The sequence below is a fragment of the Aotus nancymaae genome, unplaced genomic scaffold, assembly GCF_030222135.1.
Source record: "Aotus nancymaae isolate 86718 unplaced genomic scaffold, 86718_ANA_hifiasm-v0.15.2.pri h1tg000115l, whole genome shotgun sequence".
Lineage (NCBI taxonomy): Eukaryota > Metazoa > Chordata > Mammalia > Primates > Aotidae > Aotus > Aotus nancymaae.
Window position 1 is genome coordinate 11,822,708 of NW_026988530.1, and position 21,908 is coordinate 11,844,615.

A 21,908-nucleotide genomic window follows, 5' to 3' on the forward strand; every position below is an offset into this window, starting at 1 on the left:
GCTGAAGTGAGAAGATCTCTTGATCTTAGGAATTCACGGTTGCTGGGAGCTGTGATCATGCTCCTGTATTCCAGCCTAGGTACACAGTAAGACTTCATCTCTAAAAAACAAAAAGAGCGAAGTAAAATATGGTTATTGTGTTTATCTCCCTTTATCATTAGCAAAAATGATATAAGTGTACTTTTCCCAGTTATCAAATTAGCTAACATATTCACAGCCTTTTGGAGATGTGACATTTTATTATTGGTTGAAATCACATATTTTTATTCAAAAATTGCAAACTTTGAGGCAGATATATAGGAGACACATCTCTAGCTACATTTCTCTATTTCATAGAGGTCAATATGGTGCAAAGAATGGTTCACAGATTGGTGCTGCTCTGTAACCTGAGTGGGATGGTGTAGAAATTGAGTGTCAGCCCTGGAAAAGCTTTCATAGCAACTTGACAGAAAAATTGTATATTGATTAATTCTAATAGCAATACATTTGCTTTTGCTTTTGCATGTATTCATTTTCATTTCAATTTTTAATTGCTTAATTTTCTTGTATTTTATAGAAGATTTTTCAGTAATGCATTGGAAAAAAATCAAACTGTTTCCTCATGACAGATAGCTTTAAAGTGCTGCTAAATAAATAGTACAGGAATACACAGCAAAGTTTACTGAATTTGAAATTAAACAAAATGAGTGCACAGTAGGGCAACTTTAGTTAACAATAACATCGTATTTTTCAAAATAACTAAAATAGCAGAATTAGAATGTTCCTCAACCAGAAACGATAAATGCTTGAGGTTATGGATATTTCAATTTCCCTGATTTGATTGTTACACATTGTAAACTTGTATCAAAACATTACATGTACTCTATAAATATGTATAACTATTATGTATCCATAAACATTTTAAAAAGAAAATGAGTGAGGTTTGACCTTCTTTCTTTGAATATCCTGACAATAGAAAAATGAAGCACTCTTGCGTCAAATAGAAAAAGTTTCCAGAGGTTTTCCAGCAGCTCCTCGCCCTCCATCTGTGGAAGAGAACCTTTAAGATGGCCACCATGACCCTTACATTCTGATATTCGTGCTTTTGTGCTCAAATGTGGGCTTGTGACCCACTTCTCACAACACAGTTCTATAGCGATGGGATGTCATTATGAAATCGGCTTTAAAAAGACCGCATTCGATAGCAGCCATCCTCCCACACTCTCCTGGAGTTCCCTCTCTAAGGGAGGCCACCATGTGAGCTGCCCTGTGGAGAGGCCCATGTGGCAAAGAACTCGAGCTGAACCAGTGAGAACCTGAAGCCCTCAGTTCAACACGTAGCAAGGAACAAAATCCTGCCCCCAAATACGTGAAGGATTGGAAGATGATCCTCCCTTGGTCAAGGCCTCAGAAGCACAGGCAGCCCTGGATGACACCTTAGTTTTAGCCAGGTGAAGAGGTGCAGGTAGCAGCATTCTACTCAACCATGCCCAGAATTCTGAGCCTCAGAAAGTGTAAGATAAATATCTGTTGTTCTAAGCTGCTAAATGTTAGCATAATTTATTTTGTAGCTATAGACAGCTGATGCATGTTTACTGAGAAATGGGGCAAGTCACCTACCGCCACTGCAAACTCAAGTGGATTCTTGGGAACTGTCGTTAGCTACTGTCTTTCATATAACTCTTGACCGATTATTATAATTCTCAGTTTGAGTTTCAGGAAAACTAGCTATTTTTAAGAAAAAGTGTGTTGATTATTTGGCAGTATTACTTTAGTGTTTTGAAAAAATAGAAATCTAAAATATAAATATTGGGACAAACCCCAAGATATACACATTACACTAAATTTTTGAATGGTACAAAGGGTTGTTTTTGAAAGTCTCTGTTTATATAATGCCAAAGGGATAAGAAAGGCTAATAGTCACAAACCAAAGCTTTTAGATAAGAATGAATCATATTTTAGTTCAAAGATGTTAGAAACCAGTAAACTACGAATGTAACACTGTTACTACAGATAATAGCAATTATGCATCAGAATCTCAATTTATGCATGTAGAAACCAAATAACAACAATGAAATAAAAATAGTATCTTAAAAACAAAAATCAAAACTCAGTGGTAACAAAACAGCTTTTAGTTGGTGTCTAAAAACAGATATGTTCAAAAAAGGTATTCACAGGTATTAATCACAGTAAAGGACACAGAGGGAAATAATTAAAGTTCAGTTATACATACATCCTCCCTAAGACCTAACCAGTATAAAATATAAAAGAGCTTATTTTTGCTACTAGAGGGAAAAAGAAGCACAGAAATGCATTCTTGACACAATAATGAAACTATGAATGCAGCATTTCTCAGGATAGCCTATTCTTCTTAAAAAAATAACTATTCCTTTACTTTCATTTATGATGATCGTTACTGATTTTACACAGTATTTGGTTAAAATTTTGAACAGTACTGTATTTTTATATTGACTCTGTGAAAATATTTAATCAGACTGACATGCATTTAACATGTAAATGTTATATAAATTTATTTTTTATTTATATTTGATGATATGATTAAACATTCTTTTAAACTATATGCAGTATTTAGCATTATAGAGGATTAAAAAATTATGAAATTTGGACACTAAGATAATGCTGTTATAAATATCAGATGCAAAATAAATAAGAAAATAGTATAAATATTTTTATGATATTAATATAATACAAATATATTAATATTTATTGTATATGTGGAAACAGATTTTCACAAAGAATGCAAAATAAATATGGAAATATTGGTATTGTTATTTTGCTTAATTACTAAATAATATCTAAATTTTGATTTACTAATCTAAGAAGCATTCTAGGATTAGAAGCACATTTTTAGTACTTAGAGGTGCTTGACCTTAATTTAACCTTTGATTTTCATTTTAAATTGAGGATCATGAAAATGCAGAATTGACATTTGAAACCTGTGCCTAAAATTTTTTTGTATAGGACATCGTAAAGCTTTTTATAATCATATTTTCCTTGGCTTCAGATTATACATTGTGCTTTCTTTTTCTAAAAATATGATAAAGTCATCTGTAGATTGTATCCAAAGCTAGATGAGATACTGATGGTCAGAAAAGAAAAATAAAAGTACTTAGAAAATTTAGAGATGTTAAGATTTGAGACTAGAATTATACAAATTCTATTAATGTTCTTAAAATTAATGTTTTTTAAGAACAACAAAAATCTTCCCCAGCCCCACAAAAGATTTTTTGTTTCCTATATGGAAATAGAGAAGTATTCCATTAAATATTGTTTTTTCACTTTTTTGAGCCTTCTTTTATAGGTAAGGTATAGGGTAGTAAAATATAGTGTAGAACAGGGGTATTTTTCAGTAAAAGACCAGATAGTGAATATTTTAAGCTTTGGAGGCTTTATGGCTTCAGTCATAACTATTCAACTCTCTACTGTAGTAAGCACTAAAGCAGTTATAACAATATGTAAAAGAAGGGGTGTAACTAATAAAACTTTATTTACTAAAACAAGTGGTGGGCCTGGGCTGTAGGCCATCATGTCTGCTGTGGTATGCTGGAATGATTTCAAATGCAGGCTTTGGGCTATATTTCTGGGGTTCAAATACCAAGAGTACTTCTAAATAGTTGTGTAAATATTAGCAGATTGTGTAATCTCTCTTTGCTTCACATTCGCATCTGTACAATGGGAGTGATAGAATCACTTACCTCTTGCAGATACTGAGAGTAAAGTGTTTAGAATAGGTCCTGGTACAAGGTAAGTGAGTAGTAACTTCAAGCCATTATTTTCCTTAATTTTTTTTACATGTGTTAATGTCTTTATAGTTACAATGAAGATTCCCAATATTTAAAAGTTCTTAATTTATTTGTTTCTTTGTGCCTTTCTTTGACATAAATGAATCAGAAGTTTTATATATCAATGTAAAATTAGCCAGTACACATTCTCTATATATTCAGAGGGATTCTAACCTCAATTTTCAGAGACTTTCAGAGACAAATGAGGAATTATCCCAATGGCACTGTCCTTTTTACACAATGGATTTTATTTATGTTTTTAATCTGTGGTGAGTCAGGGAGCATAAAATGCTCTGTAAAAAATAAAGGGCTCACCAAAGTGTTATAAATGAATTCTTTCAGGATTCTAGGCCACAACATGGAAAAATGAGTGCTACTTGAGTAATAAATATGACACTTAGGGGCTTGAAATAGATAGTTTGTCTCATATAGATAATTCCTTTATACCCAGACAAAGCTTTACCTAATCTATCTTGTGATCAAATCATGCCTTAAGTATTTCTACACAGGAAAGCTTCCTCTTTTGTGAAATTTATTGGCTTAACTATTATGCTAGCCATTCTTCCCATAATAGGATGAGATGTGTAAATGAGATCATATATATGCCATAATCTATAACACATTTCAGAAAAAAACAGATTTCCATTGCTATTTTTTAGCTTTAGAACTAGCAATGCCTTATGATTTAGCTGAGCTGTCAAAATATAGCAAGCAATAAAAGTTAATTATAATAGGAAAATTCTAAAGTTTTGTTTGAGAGGGTTTGGGGGGATTATAATCACAAAATACAAAAATCATAGAAAATTTCCCTCTCAAATCCTTAGAATAGAGTTACAAAATTATTATATTATTTATACTTCTGTGTAGATATATAAAGATTAACAAAGTGTTTGTCAGTAAGTGGAACAGTAGCATATTTAACTTGTGAGGTTGAACGAAAGGATGGAGGCAGACCCAGGGTCAGGTTTAGCAAGTTTATTTCAGCTTGCCAGGCTGGCTGCCTCACCACAGGCAGTGAAGGCAGCAGCCTAGTTTACAGACTATGGGGGTTATATAGGGGACTTGCAGGTAGCTGGGTACTATTCTAAGAAAACTGCGACTGCATCCTGGAACCTAGGTTTGCTGTTTACAAGGCTTGAGGCTGCTTTTTTATAAACTTGGCTTTGCAGGGGAGAATGGGGAGGGGGTCTATGGGCTTGCCTTGCTGTGACCCTAACAAAACTTTGGTTTGATTATGAAGATTTTAATAAAAATAAAAAGGTTGTAGAAGGGTTAAAAATCAGGGCTGTCTCTTGCATTTGTACTTTCCCCAAATATGAATATTTTGCTTTTTGACCTTCTTCTTGGGAAAAAGTAGGACCTTTCAGTGTGGGACTTCTGGCCCAATCTTTTCTTTCCTGGAGAAGACTAGGGGCAAAAACACTTTCTGCAATTTTTGTTGTGTTTGTAATTATGTCCTATTTGGGTAGAATGTGAGACTAGGACTCATTTTTCCTCTTACTGGATTGGTGAAAAGAATTCAACAGTGATGTTCGTTGCTTTCAAGCAAGACTGAATCAAAGCCAATGCATCAAGATTGAGAAATTAGTCAGGAAAGTAGGTTTGGATTCAGAATAACTGATGGCTAACAGGGGATGAATTATTCCTTCAGACCATGGGAGAGTTTATCAGTACAGATGTCACTGTGTGGACACAAATGAACCAAGCAGTTGACCTTTCCATGTAAAGGTCAATTCTACACTATACCCAAAAAGGAGACAGCCTTTTACAATAGTACTGCTAAGACGTTCACTGTAATAATATAGTGTCAATAAATATAGTTAGTAGTACCATAGCTGAATCTAAAGTTGGTTTGTATGTATTTCAAATGGATGACTGTATACAAAAGTCTTATATGAAATCCTAGAGAATTTGGCATCCGACTTCAGGTAAGAAAGTGAAATAGTATGGAAACATTATTAGCTAAACTGTTTTGATGTAGATTGACCAGAATATTCTATCCCCCACACAGAACTGGACTGTCTTATTTGCTTAGAATATGAGCATATTTTATCATAAATAGCTACCATTGATAATCATCATTTTGACATTCATTTTATATTTGAAATGTGTCTTCAAAAGTATTATCCTCTGTGTCTCACTTCATAATGATGTGATCTTTTTTTCTACAGTTAAAAAAAACTTTGGAGCAGTTAATATAAATTGCAAAATAGTAGTGGGAAGATAAGACAAAATTTTGTTCAGTAGACTTCAGTTGTGTCTCTGTTTACTAATATTTAAAAGTGGGATGCTTTGTTAGCATTTCTATTCAAACATAGATTTTAGTAAGATTTTATTGTCAAAACAGCTCTTCATAGCCGCGGGGGTGGCTTAAATGGCTTAATAATGGCTACCATAATGCCTGAGGATTACTTTTTATGTTCATCTGTAGTCATTTATGGAGCTTTCGGGCATCAAGACTCCCTTATTCCCAATTGATTCTGTATGAAAATCTATGAGGATGTTTAAGCAATCTCTGACCTAGTTCTGCGCCAATCGCATTATTCCTTCAGACCATGGGAGAGTTTATCAGTACAGATGTCACTGTGTGGACACAAATGAACCAAGCAGTTGACTTTTCCATGTAAAGTCATCCTTCTGACCCACTTCAACTGTACAAAGCCTGGTTGTAAGCAGTTATTGGGAAAGGAAACCAGTTTCTTCATGCTGAGTGTGGGGTTTATTTACACTAATGACCTTTCTGAACTTACAGTTATATTTTTTATTTATAAGAAAGTAGAAATTTAGTCAGATATATTTGTATGTTATTTATTCTAGCTAAATATTATAGGCAATATAAAGGCATAGACATATGAGAGCATAGCTAAATAAATGACGGTAAATTCATACCAAAGGGTATTATATAGCTATTAAATATTTTGAAGAAAAAACACATACAGTTGTAAAATGTTTGTAATAAAATGTTACACAAACTTATACATTTAAAGTGGAATGTTTGATATGCTGTCAATATTATAAAACATTTGTGAAGAAAATCTGTTACTCATAGCAGTATTTCGTTATAAGATAGTTTGATTCATTTGTCTTTATTTACCAACAACTCCACATCAGCAGTTTTCAAATGAGTGATTTTTCTTCCAGAGGATATTTGGCAATAACTTGTCACACTTCTCTGTTGTCCCACTTTCAGAGAGTATCCACACTGGTATCTCATGAGTAGAAGCAGGGGACACAGCTAAATAGCGAGCAGTGTACAGGAAAATCTCCCCACCCCTGACACAACAAAAAATTATCTGGCTCAAAATATCAATAATGCCAAGGCTGAGAAACTATGCTCTATAACACATAAGTGTTTTCAATAAAGTGCATATGTATTTTATTTAAAATTGGAGAAAAAGATACGGCATTAGAATCACAAGGAAATAGTTTAAATAATAAAATACATGAATCGAATTTTTATGTAGACTTTATTTTATGGAAAACTTACAGTATTATTTCTATAAGTACAAGACATTGACAGTGGTGTAATATTAAATTTGAATGGTCTCTGTAACTCACTAGCATGCGTTTTTGAATGTGTGTGACAAAAATCCAACTTGGCCTCTTGAAACACTCAGGATTGGTTTCAGTCATTTAAACCCAGAATTTCTCCAGTTGAGGGCATTTCTTGTAGTTGCTTTCTAAATCCCTGGTTGACTTACTTTGCATCAAAGTTGAAGCCTGAGAACGACCAATATTCACACAAAGCTTTTGAAACAAGAGAAATTGCGCCTGAATGAACATTTATGTGAAAGTACTTTTATTTCTTACCCTGGCAAAATTCCTAAGATTTAATGAGGTGAAACTTTTTTTTTCTCATTTTTTTTTAAAAAACAAGTCTAATGGTGTGAGAACACAAAGAATGTGTCTAAAATTGGCTTAGTAGTGGAACGACTTTGCATTTCCATCATATATTTGTTTGATCCTCACAGTGGCCAGACTTCAAGCTTGCTCTTGACATAACCAAGAGAACCAAGTTCATGTTTTACAATTGTGATTATGGATTTTTAAATAGCTGTGGTCCCAAATGAACCAAACTTGACCATATTATTCTGAAGGAAGATCATTAAATGTGGTTGAGATCAAATTTTAAAATTATGTTCTTTTTAAATATGAATTCCCCTAATTCCTGCTCATCTATACAGGTGTTCAGTGTTGCAAGCGTAGTGTGTTGTGTGAAACACACCCCTTTGACATGATCTGACTTCAATGCTAACACTGACAATTAGTTCTTTTTTGAAATGAATAATAGTCATCATCCTCCTTTTCCACCTTCTTGGGCTCTGTGATGTTTATATGAATGGAGTCACTGTCATAATAGAAACTTAGCCACATCATTTTGGGTGTTGCCACTGGTAGCTGTACCATGTCAGAACAGACTGAGATTATAGCAAAAACATTTGCCTTCTTGCATTTACTATAGCAATACATGTAGGCATTTACAAATTTGCTTCATTTGACTGTTTTTTGTTGCTCTTGTTGTTTTTTCTTTGGAGAGGGGCAGTTTAGACATTGGATTTGAAAATAGTAGGAGAAGTTTATGGCTGTTTGTAAGAAACCAGAAAAAGAAAGGATTTGGTGAGCTTACCCATGTTGTTACCCAAAGACACTGATAGACATAAACTTGACCCTTATGAGTAGCTATTAAGATTACATGGACACAGGGAGGGGACCACCACACACTGGGGTCTGTTGTGGGGTGGGGAGCTAGGGGAAGGACAGCAGTGGTTGGGGAGGTTGGGGAGGGATAACATGGGAGAAATGCCTGATGTAAGTGACGGGGGAGATGGAGGCAGCAAACCACCATGGCATGTGTGTACCTATGCAACAATCCTACAGGATCGGCACATGTACCTCAGAACTTAAAGTATAATAATAATTAAAAAAAAAAAAAAGATACTGTTTATTAGACTACTCAAAAGGTAATAGGCAAATTAGTTTTACAGAAAGCTGCTCTTTTTAAAATTCATTAATATTTTAAATTATCAAATCATAATTTTATACATTTATGGGGTACAGTGTGGTGTTTTAATATGTATGCAATATGGAATGTTTAAATCACACTAATTAACATAAAAACAAGATTTAGCACCTCCTCTAGTCCAGATACTGTGCTGGCATTTTAAACATTTTATAACTAAGCCCAATATACCCACTCTCAAATAGGTAGAGATTATTGTTCCAACTTTAGTCACAGGGATCTGAGGAGAGTCTAAGCCATCATCTTTTCTTTTTTCTTTCTTTCTTTCTTTTTTTTTTTTTTTGAGACGGAGTTTCACTCTTGTTACCCAGGCTGGAGTGCAATGGCGCGATCTCGGCTCACCGCAACCTCCGCCTCCTGGGTTCAGGCAATTCTCCTGCCTCAGCCTCCTGAGTAGCTGGGATTACAGGTACGCGCCACCATGCCCAGCTAATTTTTTGTATTTTTAGTAGAGACGAGGTTTCACCATGTTGACCAGGATGGTCTCGATCTCTTGACCTCGTGATCCACCCGCCTCGGCCTCCCAAAGTGCTGGGATTACAGGCGTGAGCCACCGCGCCCGGCCGCCATCATCTTTTCTAAAGTGATGCAACTAGTCAGTGGTAGAGCCAGACTCAAAGTTCTGGTTTGCCTATTTCCAAATCCATCACTCATCCATCACTCACGTGTGCACGTCGAGCTGTCTGTTCAGCTTCAGGAGAGACCTAAACCTGTAGCTGCCCAATTCCTCCCCATGCTTGAAATGAATAATAGTCATCATCCTCAAATAATAAGATACATTTTTAAAAATAAAAGATATTAGATGAGTATGTAATGATGCTTAGCTCAAGTTTTGGAACTTGAGGGGAGTAATTTAATTTGAAAGTCTAATCTTCCAAGAATTGTATCATGCTATAATTGTATTTAAAATATTTTTAAGACAATACATAATCAGTGTTTATTTAATTATCCAATGGCATTATCCTTCCTTAATCTAATCCTAAATAATTTATTGCAAAATCTGTGGGTGTAGATTGTTATAATTTGCCCTCCTCTTAATATAACCCTGTCTGTATACAAATATATCAACTACAGGGATGTCTTGTCATTTTTTTTTTTTATTTGAAGTTGGTGGGGTGGGATTATAGAAGGTAGTGATGAACTGTAAAAAAACTTTTGAGACAAAATTTTCATAAATAAAGGATTGTATTTATTTTTATGATTCAAATCAGTGCTACATTTTCTTCCTTATACATTGGAGACACTAACAAAGAGGTTAGAAAGAAGATTTTAAAAAGGAAAATAAGTCATTATATGAAAGGGATAACTGCACTTTTGTGTTTATCACATAACTATTCAGAAGAGTAAATGTTTTGGATTCAATCTAACTCCCCATCGACAGAAGACTGGATAAAGAAATTTGAATGCTATTCAGCCATAAAAAGGGAATGAAATTATGTCTTTTGCCTCAACATAGGTGGAACTGGAGGCCATTAAGTGGAACAACTCAGAAAGAGAAAGGCAGATACCTCATGTTCTTACTTATAAGTAGAAGCTAAATAATGTGTGCACATAGACATAGAGTGTGAAATAATACACATGAGATACTTGGAAGGGTGGGAGGGTGTGAGGGGTGAGAAATTACTTGATGGGAACAGTGTGCACTATTCAGGTGATGTTTACACTAAAAGCTGAGACTTCATCCATGTGTAATATTCATGTAACAAAACTGCATTTATATCCCTCAAATTTATACAAAGAGAAATAATCTCTGCTTAGCCCTGTTGAATTCTGTAGGTTCTGTAGCTTTCCAATCATCTTACTTGAGTGGGTCTGATAGTATAGAGCTGGGAAATGTGACAGCTTCACTGTGATGAGGCACCCTCCTCTGGCAGGTTACCATAGTGAAAACAGTGCCTTAATTTCAAGAGTGACATCTTTTTATTTACAATAAAATACGATATTAATGAGGTACTTCTATAAGGATTTTAGAGTGGTAAAAACGGTAAACAGATGTAGTCCATTTGGCCTTTTTTTTTTAATTGTACTTTAGGTTCTGGGGTACATGTGCAGATCATGCAGGATTGTTGCATAGGTACATACATGGCAATGTGGTCTGCTGCCTCCATCCCCCATCACCTATATCTGGCATTTCTCCCCATGTTATCCCTCCCCAACCTCACCACATACTGCTGTCCCTCCCCTAGCACCCCCGCCAACAGACCCAGTGTGTGAGGCTCCCCTCCTTGTGTCCATGTGTTCTCATTTTTCAACACCTGCCTATGAGTGAGAATGTGGTGTTTGATTTTCTGTTCTTGTGTCAGTTTGCTGAGAATGATGGTTTCCAGATTCATCCATGTCCCTAGAAAGGACACAAACTCATCCTTTTTTATAGCTGCATAGTATTCCATGGTGTATAAGTGCCACATTTTCCTTGTCCAGTCTATCATCGATGGGCATCTGGATTGGTTCCGGTCTTTGCTATTGTAGACAGTTCTACAATGAACATCCATATGCATGTGTCTTTATAATAGAATGATTTATAATCCTTTGGATATATACCCAGTAATGGGATTGCTGGGTCAAATGGAATTTCCATTTCTAGGTCCTTGAGGAATCACCACACTGTCTTCCACAATGATTGAACTAATTTACACTCCCAACAACAGTGTAAAAGTGTTCCTATTTCTCCACATCCTCTGCAGCATCTATTTTCTCCAGATTTTTTAAAGATCACCATTCGAACTGGTGTCAGATGGTATCTCAGTGTGGTTTTGATTTGCATTTCTCTAATGACCAGTGATGATGAGCATTTTTTCATATATTTGTTGGCCTCATATATGTCTTCTTTTGAAAAGTATCTGTTCATGTCCTTCACCCACTTTTCAATGGGTTTGTTTTTTTCTTGTAAATCTGTTTTAGTTCTTTGTAGATTCTGGCTATTAGCCCTTTGTCAGATGGGTAGATTGCAAAATTTTTTTCCCATTCTGTTGGTTGCCAGTTCACTCTAATGATTGTTTCTTTTGCTGTGCAGAAGCTCTGGAGTTTAATTACATCCCATTTGTTTATTTTGGCTTTTGTTGCCAATGCTTTTGGTATTTTAGTCATGAAGTCCTTGCCTATGCCTATATCCTGAATGGTTTTGCCTAGGTTTTCTTCTAGAGTTTTTACGGTGCCAGGTCTTATGTTTAAGTCTTTAATCCTTCTGGAGTTAATTTTAGTGTAAGGTGTCAGGAATGGATTTAGTTTCTGTTTTCTGCACATGGCTAGCCAGTTTTCTCAACACCATTTATTAAACAAGGAATCCTTTCCCCATTGCTTGTTTTTGTCATGTTGTCAAAGATCAGATGTTGTAGATGTGTGGTGTTGCCTCCGAGGCCTCTGTTCTGTTCCATTGGTCTATTTCTCTGTTTTGGTACCAGTACCATGCTGTTGTGATTACTGTAGCCTTATAGTATAGTTTGAAGTCAGGTAGTATGATGCCTCCAGCTTTGTTCCTTTTTGCTTAGGATTGTCTTGGTTATTCAGGCTCTCTTTTGATTCCATATGAAGTTTAAAGTTTTTTTTTTCCAGTTCTGTGAAGAAGGTCATTGGCAGCTTGATGAGGATAGCATCAAATCTATAAATTACTTTGGGCAGTATGGCTATTTTCACAATATTGATTCTTCCTAACCATGAACATGGAATGGTTTTCCATCCGTTTGTGTCGTCTTCTTTCCTTGAGCAGTGGTTTGTAGTTCTCCTTGAAGAGATCCTTTTCTTCTTTGTTAGTTGTATTTCTAGGTATTTTATTCTCTTTGTAGCAATTGTGAATGGGAGTTCACTCTTGGTTTGGCTCTCTTATAGTTTGTTGGTAGTGTATAGGAATGCTTGTGATTTCTGCACATTGATTTTGTATCCTGAGACATTGCTGAAGTTGCTTATCACTTTAAGGAGATTTTGGTCTGAGATTACGGGGTCTTCTAAATATACAATCATGTTGTCTGCAAATAGAGACAATTTGAATTCCTCCTTTCCTTATTCGATACCCTTTATTTCTTTTTCTTGCCTGATTGCTCTGGCTGGAACCTCCAATACTATATAGAATAGGAGTTGTGAGAGAGGGTATCCTTGTCTAGTGCCAGGTTTCAAATGGAGTGCTTCCTGTTTGTACTCATTCAGTATGATATTGGCTGTGAGTTTGTCATAAATGGCTTTTATTATTTTGAGACATGTTCCATCAATAACTGGTTTATTGAGAGTCGTAGCTATAAAGGCCTGTGGAATTTTGTACAAGGCCTTCTCTGCATTTATTGAGGTAATCATGTGGTTTTTGTCTTTGGTTCTGTTTATCTGGTGGATTGCGTTTATGAACTTGCATATGTTGAACCAGCCTTGCATCTCCAGAATGAAGCCTACTTGATTGTGATGGGTAAAGTTTTTGATATACTGTTGCTATTGCTTTGTCAGTATTTTATTGAAGATATTTGCATGTATGTTCCTCATGGATATTGGCCTGAAGTTTTCTTTTTTTGTTGAGTTTCTACCGGGTTTTGGTATCAGGATGACGTTGGTCTCATAAAATGATTTGGGAAGGAATTCCTCTTTTTGGATTGTTTGGAATAGTTTCAGAAGGAATGGCACTAACTCCTCTTTGTATGTCTGGTAGAATTTGGCTGTGAACCCATCTGGACCTGGGCGTTTTTTGGGTGGTAGGCTATTAATTACTGCCTCAACTACAGCCCTTCTTAATGGTCTATTCAGGGTTTCAACTTCTTCCTGGTTTAGGCTTGGGAGGGTGCAAGTGTCCAGGAATTTATCCATTTCTTCCACGTTTACTGGTTTATGTGCATAGAATTGTTTGTAATAATCTCTGATGGTAGTTTGTAATTTCTGTGGAATCAGTGGTGATATCCCCTTTGTCATGTTTTATTGCATCTGTTTGATTCTTCTCTGTTTTCTTTTTTTATTAATCTGGCTAGTGGTCTATTTTGTTGATCTTTTCAAAAAACCAACTTCTGGATATATTGAGTTTTTGAAGGGTTTTTTTGTGTCTCTGTCTTCTTCAGTTCTGCTCTGATCTGAGTTCTTTCCTGTCTTCTGCTAGCTTTTGAGTTTTGTTGATCTTGCGCCTCTAACTCTTTCAATTTTGATGATAGAGTGTCAATTTTAGATCTTTCCTTGCTTCTCATATGGGCATTTATTGTTATAAATTTCCCTCTAGACACTGCTTTAAATGTGTCCCAGAGATTCTGGGACATTGCATCTTTGTTCTTGTCAGTTTCAAAGAACATCTTTATTTCTGCCTTCATTTCATTGTTTATCCAGTCGACATTCAGGAGCAAGTTGTTCAGTTTCCAGAAGTTGCGCAGTTCTGAGTTACCTTCTTAATCCTGAGTTCTAGTTTGATTGCACTGTGGTGTGAGAGACTGTTTGTTATGATTTCTGTTCTTTTGCATATGCTGAGGATTGATTTACTTCCAATTATGTTGTTAATTTTAGAGTAGGTGTGATGTGATGCTGAGAAGAGTGTATATTCTGTGGATGTGGGGTGGAGAGTTCTGTAGATGTCTATTATATTCCCTTGGTCCAGATCTGCATTGAAGTCCTGGATATCCTTGTTAATTTTCTGTATTGTTGATCTGTCTGATATTGACAGTGGAATGTTACATTCTTCCACTATTATTATGTGGGAGTTTATGTCTCTTTGTAGGTTATTAAGAACATGGGGAGAAATGTCAGATATAGGTGTGGGGGAGGAAGGCAGCAAACCACATTGCCATGTATGTACCTATGCAACAATATTGCATGTTCTTCACATGTACCCCAAAACCTAAAATACAATAAAATATATATTAAAAAAAAAAGAACTTGCTTTATGTATCTGGGTGCTCCTATATTGGGTGCATATATATTTAAGATCGTTGACTCTTGTTGCATTGATCCTTTTAACATTATGTGACGTCCTTAATTGTCTCTTTTGATCTTTGTTGGATTAAAGTCCATTTTATCAGAGACTAGGATTGCAACTCCTCCTCTTTTTCATCTTCATTTGCTTGGTAAATCTTCCTCCATCCCTTTATTTTGAGGCTATCTGTGTCCTTGCATATGAGATGGGTTTCCTGAATATAGCACACTGATGGGTCTTGACTTTTTATCCAATTTGCCAGTCTGTGTCTTTTGATTGGGGCATTTAGCCCATTTACATTTAAGGTTAATATTTTTATGTGTGAATTTGATCCTGCCATTTTGATGTTAGCTGGTTGTTTTACCCATTAGTTGATGCAGTTTCTTCATTGTGTCAATGGACTTTACCATTTGGTACATTTTTTGAGTGGCTGGTACTGTTTGTTTCTTTTCATGATTAGAGGTTCTTTCATAAGCTCTTGTAAGGTAGGTCTGGTAGTGACAAAATCTCTCAGCAATTGCTTGTTTATAAAGGATTTTATTTCTCCTTCACTTATGAAGCTTAGTTTGGCTGGATATGAAATTCTAGGTTGGAAGTTCTTTTCTTTAAGGATGTTTAATATTGGCCCACAGTCTCTTCTGGCTTGTAGTGTTTCTGTAGAGAGATATGCTCTGAGTCTGATGGGCTTCCCTTTGTGGGTAAGCCCATCAGACCTTTCCTTCTGGCTGCCCTTAGCATTTTTTCCTTCATTTCAACCCTTGTGAATCTGATGATTATGTGCCTTGGGGTTGCTCTTCTTGAAGAATTATCTTTGTGGTGTTCTCTGTGTTTCCTAGACTTGAATGTTTACCTGCCTTGCTAGGTTGGGGAAGTTCTCCTGGATAATATACTGAAGAGTGTTTTCCAGCTTGGATTCATTCTCTCTGTCACATTCAGGTACACTTATCAAACATAGATTTGGTCCTTTCATATAATCCCATATTTCTTGGAGGCTTTGTCTATTACTTTTCACTCTTTTTTCTTTGGTCTTGCCTTCTCATTTCATTTCATTGAGTTCATCTTCAATCTCTGATATCCTTTCTTCTGCTTGGTTGGTTCAGCCATTGAAAATTGTGTATGCTTTGAAAAGTTCTCTTGTTGCATTTTTCAGTTCCATTATGTCATTTATATATCGTTCTCTAAGCTGTTTATTCTCATTAGCATTTTGTCTAACCTTTTTTCAAGGTTCTTAGTTACTTTGCATTGGGTTAGAACATGTTCTTTTAACCCAGAGAAGTTTGTCATTACCCACCTTCTGAAGCCTGTTTCTGTCAATTCATCAGACTCATTCTGCATCCAGCTTTGTTCCCTTTGTGGTGAGACATTGTGATCCCTAGGAGGCGGAGAAGTGTTCTGGTTTTTGGTGTTTTCATCCTTTTTGTGCTGATTTCTTCCCATCTTTGTCAATTTATTTACCTGTGGTCCTTGTAGTTGGTGACTTTCGGATGGGGTCTCTGAGTTGGTGTTTTTTTGTTGTTGTTGTTGATGTTGAAGCTATGTCTTTCTGTTTTTTAGTTGTCATTCTAACAAGGCCCCTCTGCTGCAAGACTGCTAGAGGTCCACTCCAGACCCTGCTTGCCTGTGGATCACTCATGGGGGCTGCAGAACAGTAAGGGTTGCTGCCACTTTCTTCTTCTCTTCTCTTTGTCCCAGAAGGGTGCCCGCCAGATATCAGCCTGAGCTCTCCTTTATTAGGTGACTCCTTGGATATCCAGGGGTTAGGGAGCTACTTGAGGAGACAGTCTGTCTGTTATAGGATCTCAAGTTCTGTGCTGAAAGCTCTGTTGTTCCGTTCAGAGGTGCTGGGAAGGTATGTTTAAGTCTGCTGCAGTGGAACTCCTAACTGCATCTTTTCCCTGGGTCTCAGTCCTGGGAAAATAGGGCTTTATTTATAAGTTTCTGGTGTGCTGCTCCCTTTTCTCAGAGATGCCCTGCCCAGCAAGGAAGTAGCCTAGTCACAGTCTGCCAGCAGAGGCATTGCTAAGCTGCCACGGGCTCTGCCTGGCTGCTGTGTAAACTTCCTTGCAGTTTTGTTTACAGAGGTACAGTTAGAACTGCCTCGGTAATGGCGGAGTGCCTTGGTAATAGCTGACGCCTTTCCCCCCACTGAGCTGGACCTTCCTGGGTCCAGCTGTGCTTGCTGCCTAACTGTCAATCCTGAGCATTTCAGATTGCTGGTCTTTGTGGGGGTGGGACTCACCAAGCCAGATCACCTGGTCCCCCGTTTTCAGCCCCATCTATTTTGGTTGAATGGGCAGCTCTGTCTCCCAGCCATTTCAGGTGCCAGGTGAAACTGCCTCCTAAGTTTATGCGAGTTTTTGTGCAGGAACCTGTGGCACTAGGTGAAATAGCTGTGCTGGAAACTAGTGGCACTTTTTGGGCTGGAAATCTCCTGTTCTGTGGGCAGTAAAATCTTGTCTGGAAATGCAGTGATCACTCACCCTCTGCATTGTTCTCACTGAGTACTGGACTCCAGAGATGTTCCTATTCTGCCGTCTTGGATCTCCCTATCCGTACTTTTAAAAATTCTTTTCAGTGTATGTTTCCCAACATTTGTGCTGTAATGTCGTATTTACTAAGTATATTGCAAATATATTGCATTGATTCTTTTCCATATTAATGAATTAAACTTTAGGCAGGACTTAATTAGGTGTGAATTTTTTTTCAACCTTTAGGTTGTATTTTGATGAACTTAGATATTCAATTAACAAGAGAATGATTTGCATAAACCATATTTATACTCTTTGGGCTATTGCAGAATTACTTGGTAGTTTCTCTGCTATATGAATAGTTCCATTTACTGTTGTATGAGGGGGAAATGAAGTTGTATAATTGGAAAGTGGTAAAATACTTAATTGCTTATTAGCTTAGGGTAATTATCTGCTTGTTATATTATGTGCTGAATTGTAATTGAAAGTATTGTGTTGTAGTATTTAGGAGGAGTGGCAAACAAAAATAGTTAAAGTGTTATAGTAACCTTGACTTGCAAAGAAGATGAACACATTTATTAAAAGACATTTCTGTAAGTTGCAAATAGTGTGTTCCCTTTTGATAACTATTCTTTTTCTCTTGTTTCTTTTTTTATTTTTATTTATTTATTTATTTTATAATTCGCTGCTTGCCATTGCAGGAAGTAGAGGTTTGTATACATCTTCTGTGTTTCATATTTTATTTTAGATTTTACATGTACCCTTGCATTTTAATTATTCATATACACTCAATTCACATTATTTTCCCCCTTAGGATGATTATTTCCGTACTTGGAGTCCGGGAAAACCCTTCGATCAGGGTAAGAATCTAATTATTTTAAAATAAAAATCTTTTCATGTTCATAATCTTCGTACTTTTAGAAATGATATTTATTGTCTAGTTAAACTTGAAAACACTAAATGGAAGAACTTACAGGAATGGAAAAATTTATGCAACAATTTCTTCCATTTCAGCATATTTTTAGACATAAGGTAATTGGTTATGATTATGTCAGCATGTCTTTTATTTTTAGATACATGTTTTAGATTACTGTTTTGGGCTTCTGAACTTTACCATGTTTATTTTTATCAGTAGATATAAGTCACTTCATCAAGTTATCAAGTACATTCACTAGGCAATATATTTATTTGTGCAAACTTTTAAAACAAATGGCTTTTTGGCCTCTTTTCCAATTAATAAAAGGTTTCATTTAAAATGAGTAAATTGGTAATTAGACTCAGCTGGTGTCCTAACAAGACCAAAAAGGAAAAGTGTTATACCAAATTAGGGCTTCCTCACCTCTTCAAACAGCTTGCAGTTCTGATTAACTTACCTTTAAGGGGAAAACAGAAATATGGATGAGAATGAAAATACTTATACATGTGCAATGAGAATGGACACCTCAAACCCCAAGCAATCACAGTGACATAAACTACTAAATAAATTTGTTCACTAAATTTCACGTTTAAAAATACCTTACTTGTAAAGTTTCTTTATGTAACTTTCTATAGTCTGTGGAAAGTAGAAAAAAAAATTCTTCTTTATATAAACTATATGGTAACTGTGCAAAAGATAATATTATCTGAAGTAGGCTGACTTAAAGATAGAATTCTTTGTAAGAGTGTTTAGAAGTGATTGGTTGATGAAGAAATAATATGTTATTTAAAGGAGCTTAAAGTATTTTACTATACTACCAGATTTTTACTTCATGTTTGGGATGAATGCTACAAGAACCAATGTGTATGAGTGAGAAACAACCTGTGTGAACCTAGTCATAGATGGTCATTAACATGGAGTCTGAAAAAGTCATTCACATCTAGTATCTTCTCAGAATTAGCATTTTTCCCTATATATTTCATATGATTTCACTATTGCTTTCCAGAGTGTTTTTGATATCTGCTTGCTTGCTTTTTTCTTTCTTTCTTTCTTTATTTCTTTCTCTTTCTTCTTTCTTTCTTTCTTTTTTTTTTCTTTCTTTCAATGGAGTCTTGCTCTGTAGCCAGGCTGGAGTGCAATGGTGCAATCTCAGCTCACTGCAACCTCTACCTTCTAGGTTTAAGTGATTCTCCTGCCTCAGCCTCCCCAGTAGCTGGGATTACAGGCACATACCACCACACCTGGCTATTTTTTTTTTTGTATTTTTAGTAGAGACAGGATTTCACTATATTGGCAAGACTAGTCTTGAGCTTCTGACCTTGTGATCTGCCCACCTCAGCCTCCCAAACTGCTGGGATTACAGGCGTGAGCAACCACGCCCTGCTGGGATCTGTATTTTAAAATTCTAAAAGAATTAATTTTGAATTAGTCACTAATAAGTCAAGCCAGTACTCTAAAACACAGGCAATAAAACAAATAATGACATGCAGACAGAGATGTTTTTTGCTGGCTTTCTTGGGAAATGAATTTTTATGATAGAATCATAACCCTTGAAAAATGGGTGTTATCTGTGAAATTTGTCATACTTGGTGCATCCAGTTATAATAAAGATGTTTTCATTTTTCCTTTGTGTGTGCATGACAATATGTTGAATTTCAGTTTATCTCTTTTTAAAAGAGAATACTATATGAGAATCTTCCAAACAATTAATGATACAGGATTGATTTGGTTTAATTTTCAGAGAGGTTTTTAACCTACTAACTTAAAAATATTATATTTGTCAGGCAGAGATAAGCTTATGACATGATATTTAATATTTATGAAGAATGTTCTATTTTGAGTCACTACTACAAGTGTTAATATATATTAATTTAATCATTATAACCCTGCCAGGTAGATTAGAAAGTTGAGATATTGAAAGAAGTTAAGCTTCTGCTCAGGTTATAGTCCCACAGTATGGCAGCGTAGGGATTTTGATTTCAGTCAGTCTGAACCACCAACCCTGTTTCCTAGTTGCTATGCAATATTACCACACCTATGATAACACTAACAAGAAATAATGGCATACTGATGATATTTTGAAGTTTATGTTTTAACAATGTACATTTACTTGAACAAACATTAGAAATGAAGTGTGCTTTATTTCTATGTGTTAAAATAATATTTTGTAGACTATCAGATATGGAGTTTTGAATTCTTGAACATGTATAGTTAAAAACATGTAAGAAAGTTTTGTATCAAAAAAATAAAAATAGAACAAAAATTAGATGGAGGTGTGTATTTGTTTTTGGCTTTGGGTCAAATTAACCAACAGTTTTAGATCACAGTGAGGAGTGAGCAAAATAATCCTATTTCCATCTAGCTCTGAGTAAGAAAGTGTGTATCAGCTAGACAGAAAAAACTTGAGACATGTCCATTTCTAGTTTCCTGTTTTTTTCTGATGACAGACCCTTCTTCCAGTAATATTTTCAAAAGCTGAATGGTGTATTAAACATGAAATCATTTAAAAGGCTTTTCATGAGTGTTTATAATTTTTAATTTACCATGTTTTTCACTGAATTATTGACATCCATATTATATCAATATAAGTTTTTTTTTTGTTCTATTTCCTTGCAAGAGGTTTGCTTGTTTCCTTAAAAAAGTGAAGAAAAAGTTACCTTGTCATTATATTTTTATACTGGTGTATATACTTTTTAAAGGATTCATGTATCCATTTAAGGTTATCTTTTACTTCCATTTCCATAGAATGCACCATAAAGCATGCTGAAATTAAAGTATCACTAATGACAATGTTAATTAATATTTTATAATATGAAGGGTATAACTACTCAGCACAAAATTCCTTTTTATACATATGCATACAAATAAATACATAAACATGTAGATTACATATTTACATATGGACAGACACATTTGCACTTGCAAACTTGCTTCTAGGTAAAATCAACTGATTGTTCATATGCATCTAATCTACCTTTTGGTTTAACTGTGACATATTTTTTCATCTCATTTGTTTCTTTTAATCAATAATTTTTCCAGTTTGTTTATTTTTTTACCACTAAAACAGTAAGAGTTTTGGGGAAATAAAATGTTTTCAAATAAGCTTAAGTAAAAACCATTCTATTTTGATGGTGGTAAATCTGCTGCAAAATGAAGTAAATCACGCCAATACTGACAATCAGTTGGTCTGGAAATCTCCACACTGATTGTTCTGAGCTATTATTCCTCTTCATTAGTGCAGCTAATCATGAGTTAACATGACAGACATTACCTGAGAAATGGTTTTGATGAGGAAATACATCTTCAATAAGGTGTAAAAATACACACGCCTTGCTATATTTACTATGATAAATAAGCTCAAGGGAAATGTCTCTACGTATATGAACCTAGGTAATACATAATAAAACTTTTCAACAATTTAATCAATGCTTTAGATAAATATGCTATGGCTTTCAAAATAAATATACACATCTTTCCATTCAGTGTTAAATCTGTCTTGTTTGTGAACATGTTTTAATATTGGTGTGCAGCAGATACATCAGTAAGATTTCTAGCAGTGAATCCTTATTGTCGTTCAGAGAGTCTGTTTGAACCAAGGTGCCATATCTACTAGGATCACTTTTTATTTAAACTTTATTTTCCCCAGCATATGATAAATATCACAAATCTCTAGGTGTCCTGAGGTGAAAGATTTAGAAGAAAAATATGCTTTCTATGTTTTCATAACTTCACTATCCAAAGGAGCTTTGGATTGCTCTACTTGGCATCTACCATGGCAGTAAATTAAATAAGAACAAATCTGTTTCATTTTTTGATGTGTTTCTCCTGCTCCTGCACAATTTTGGGGATCTGGAAT

General features: G+C 35.4%; 1 protein-coding gene across 2 annotated transcripts in view; it reads left to right on the plus strand.

The window, feature by feature from the left end:
• SPOCK3 (SPARC (osteonectin), cwcv and kazal like domains proteoglycan 3) overlaps positions 1-21,908 on the plus strand; it is a 577,835-nt gene that overhangs the window by 170,292 nt on the left and 385,635 nt on the right. For both annotated transcript variants that reach the window (XM_064371038.1, XM_064371039.1), the window contains exon 2: positions 17,951-17,996. In XM_064371038.1, the coding sequence (XP_064227108.1) occupies positions 17,951-17,996 (46 nt within the window). The remainder of the gene's footprint in view (positions 1-17,950; positions 17,997-21,908) is intronic.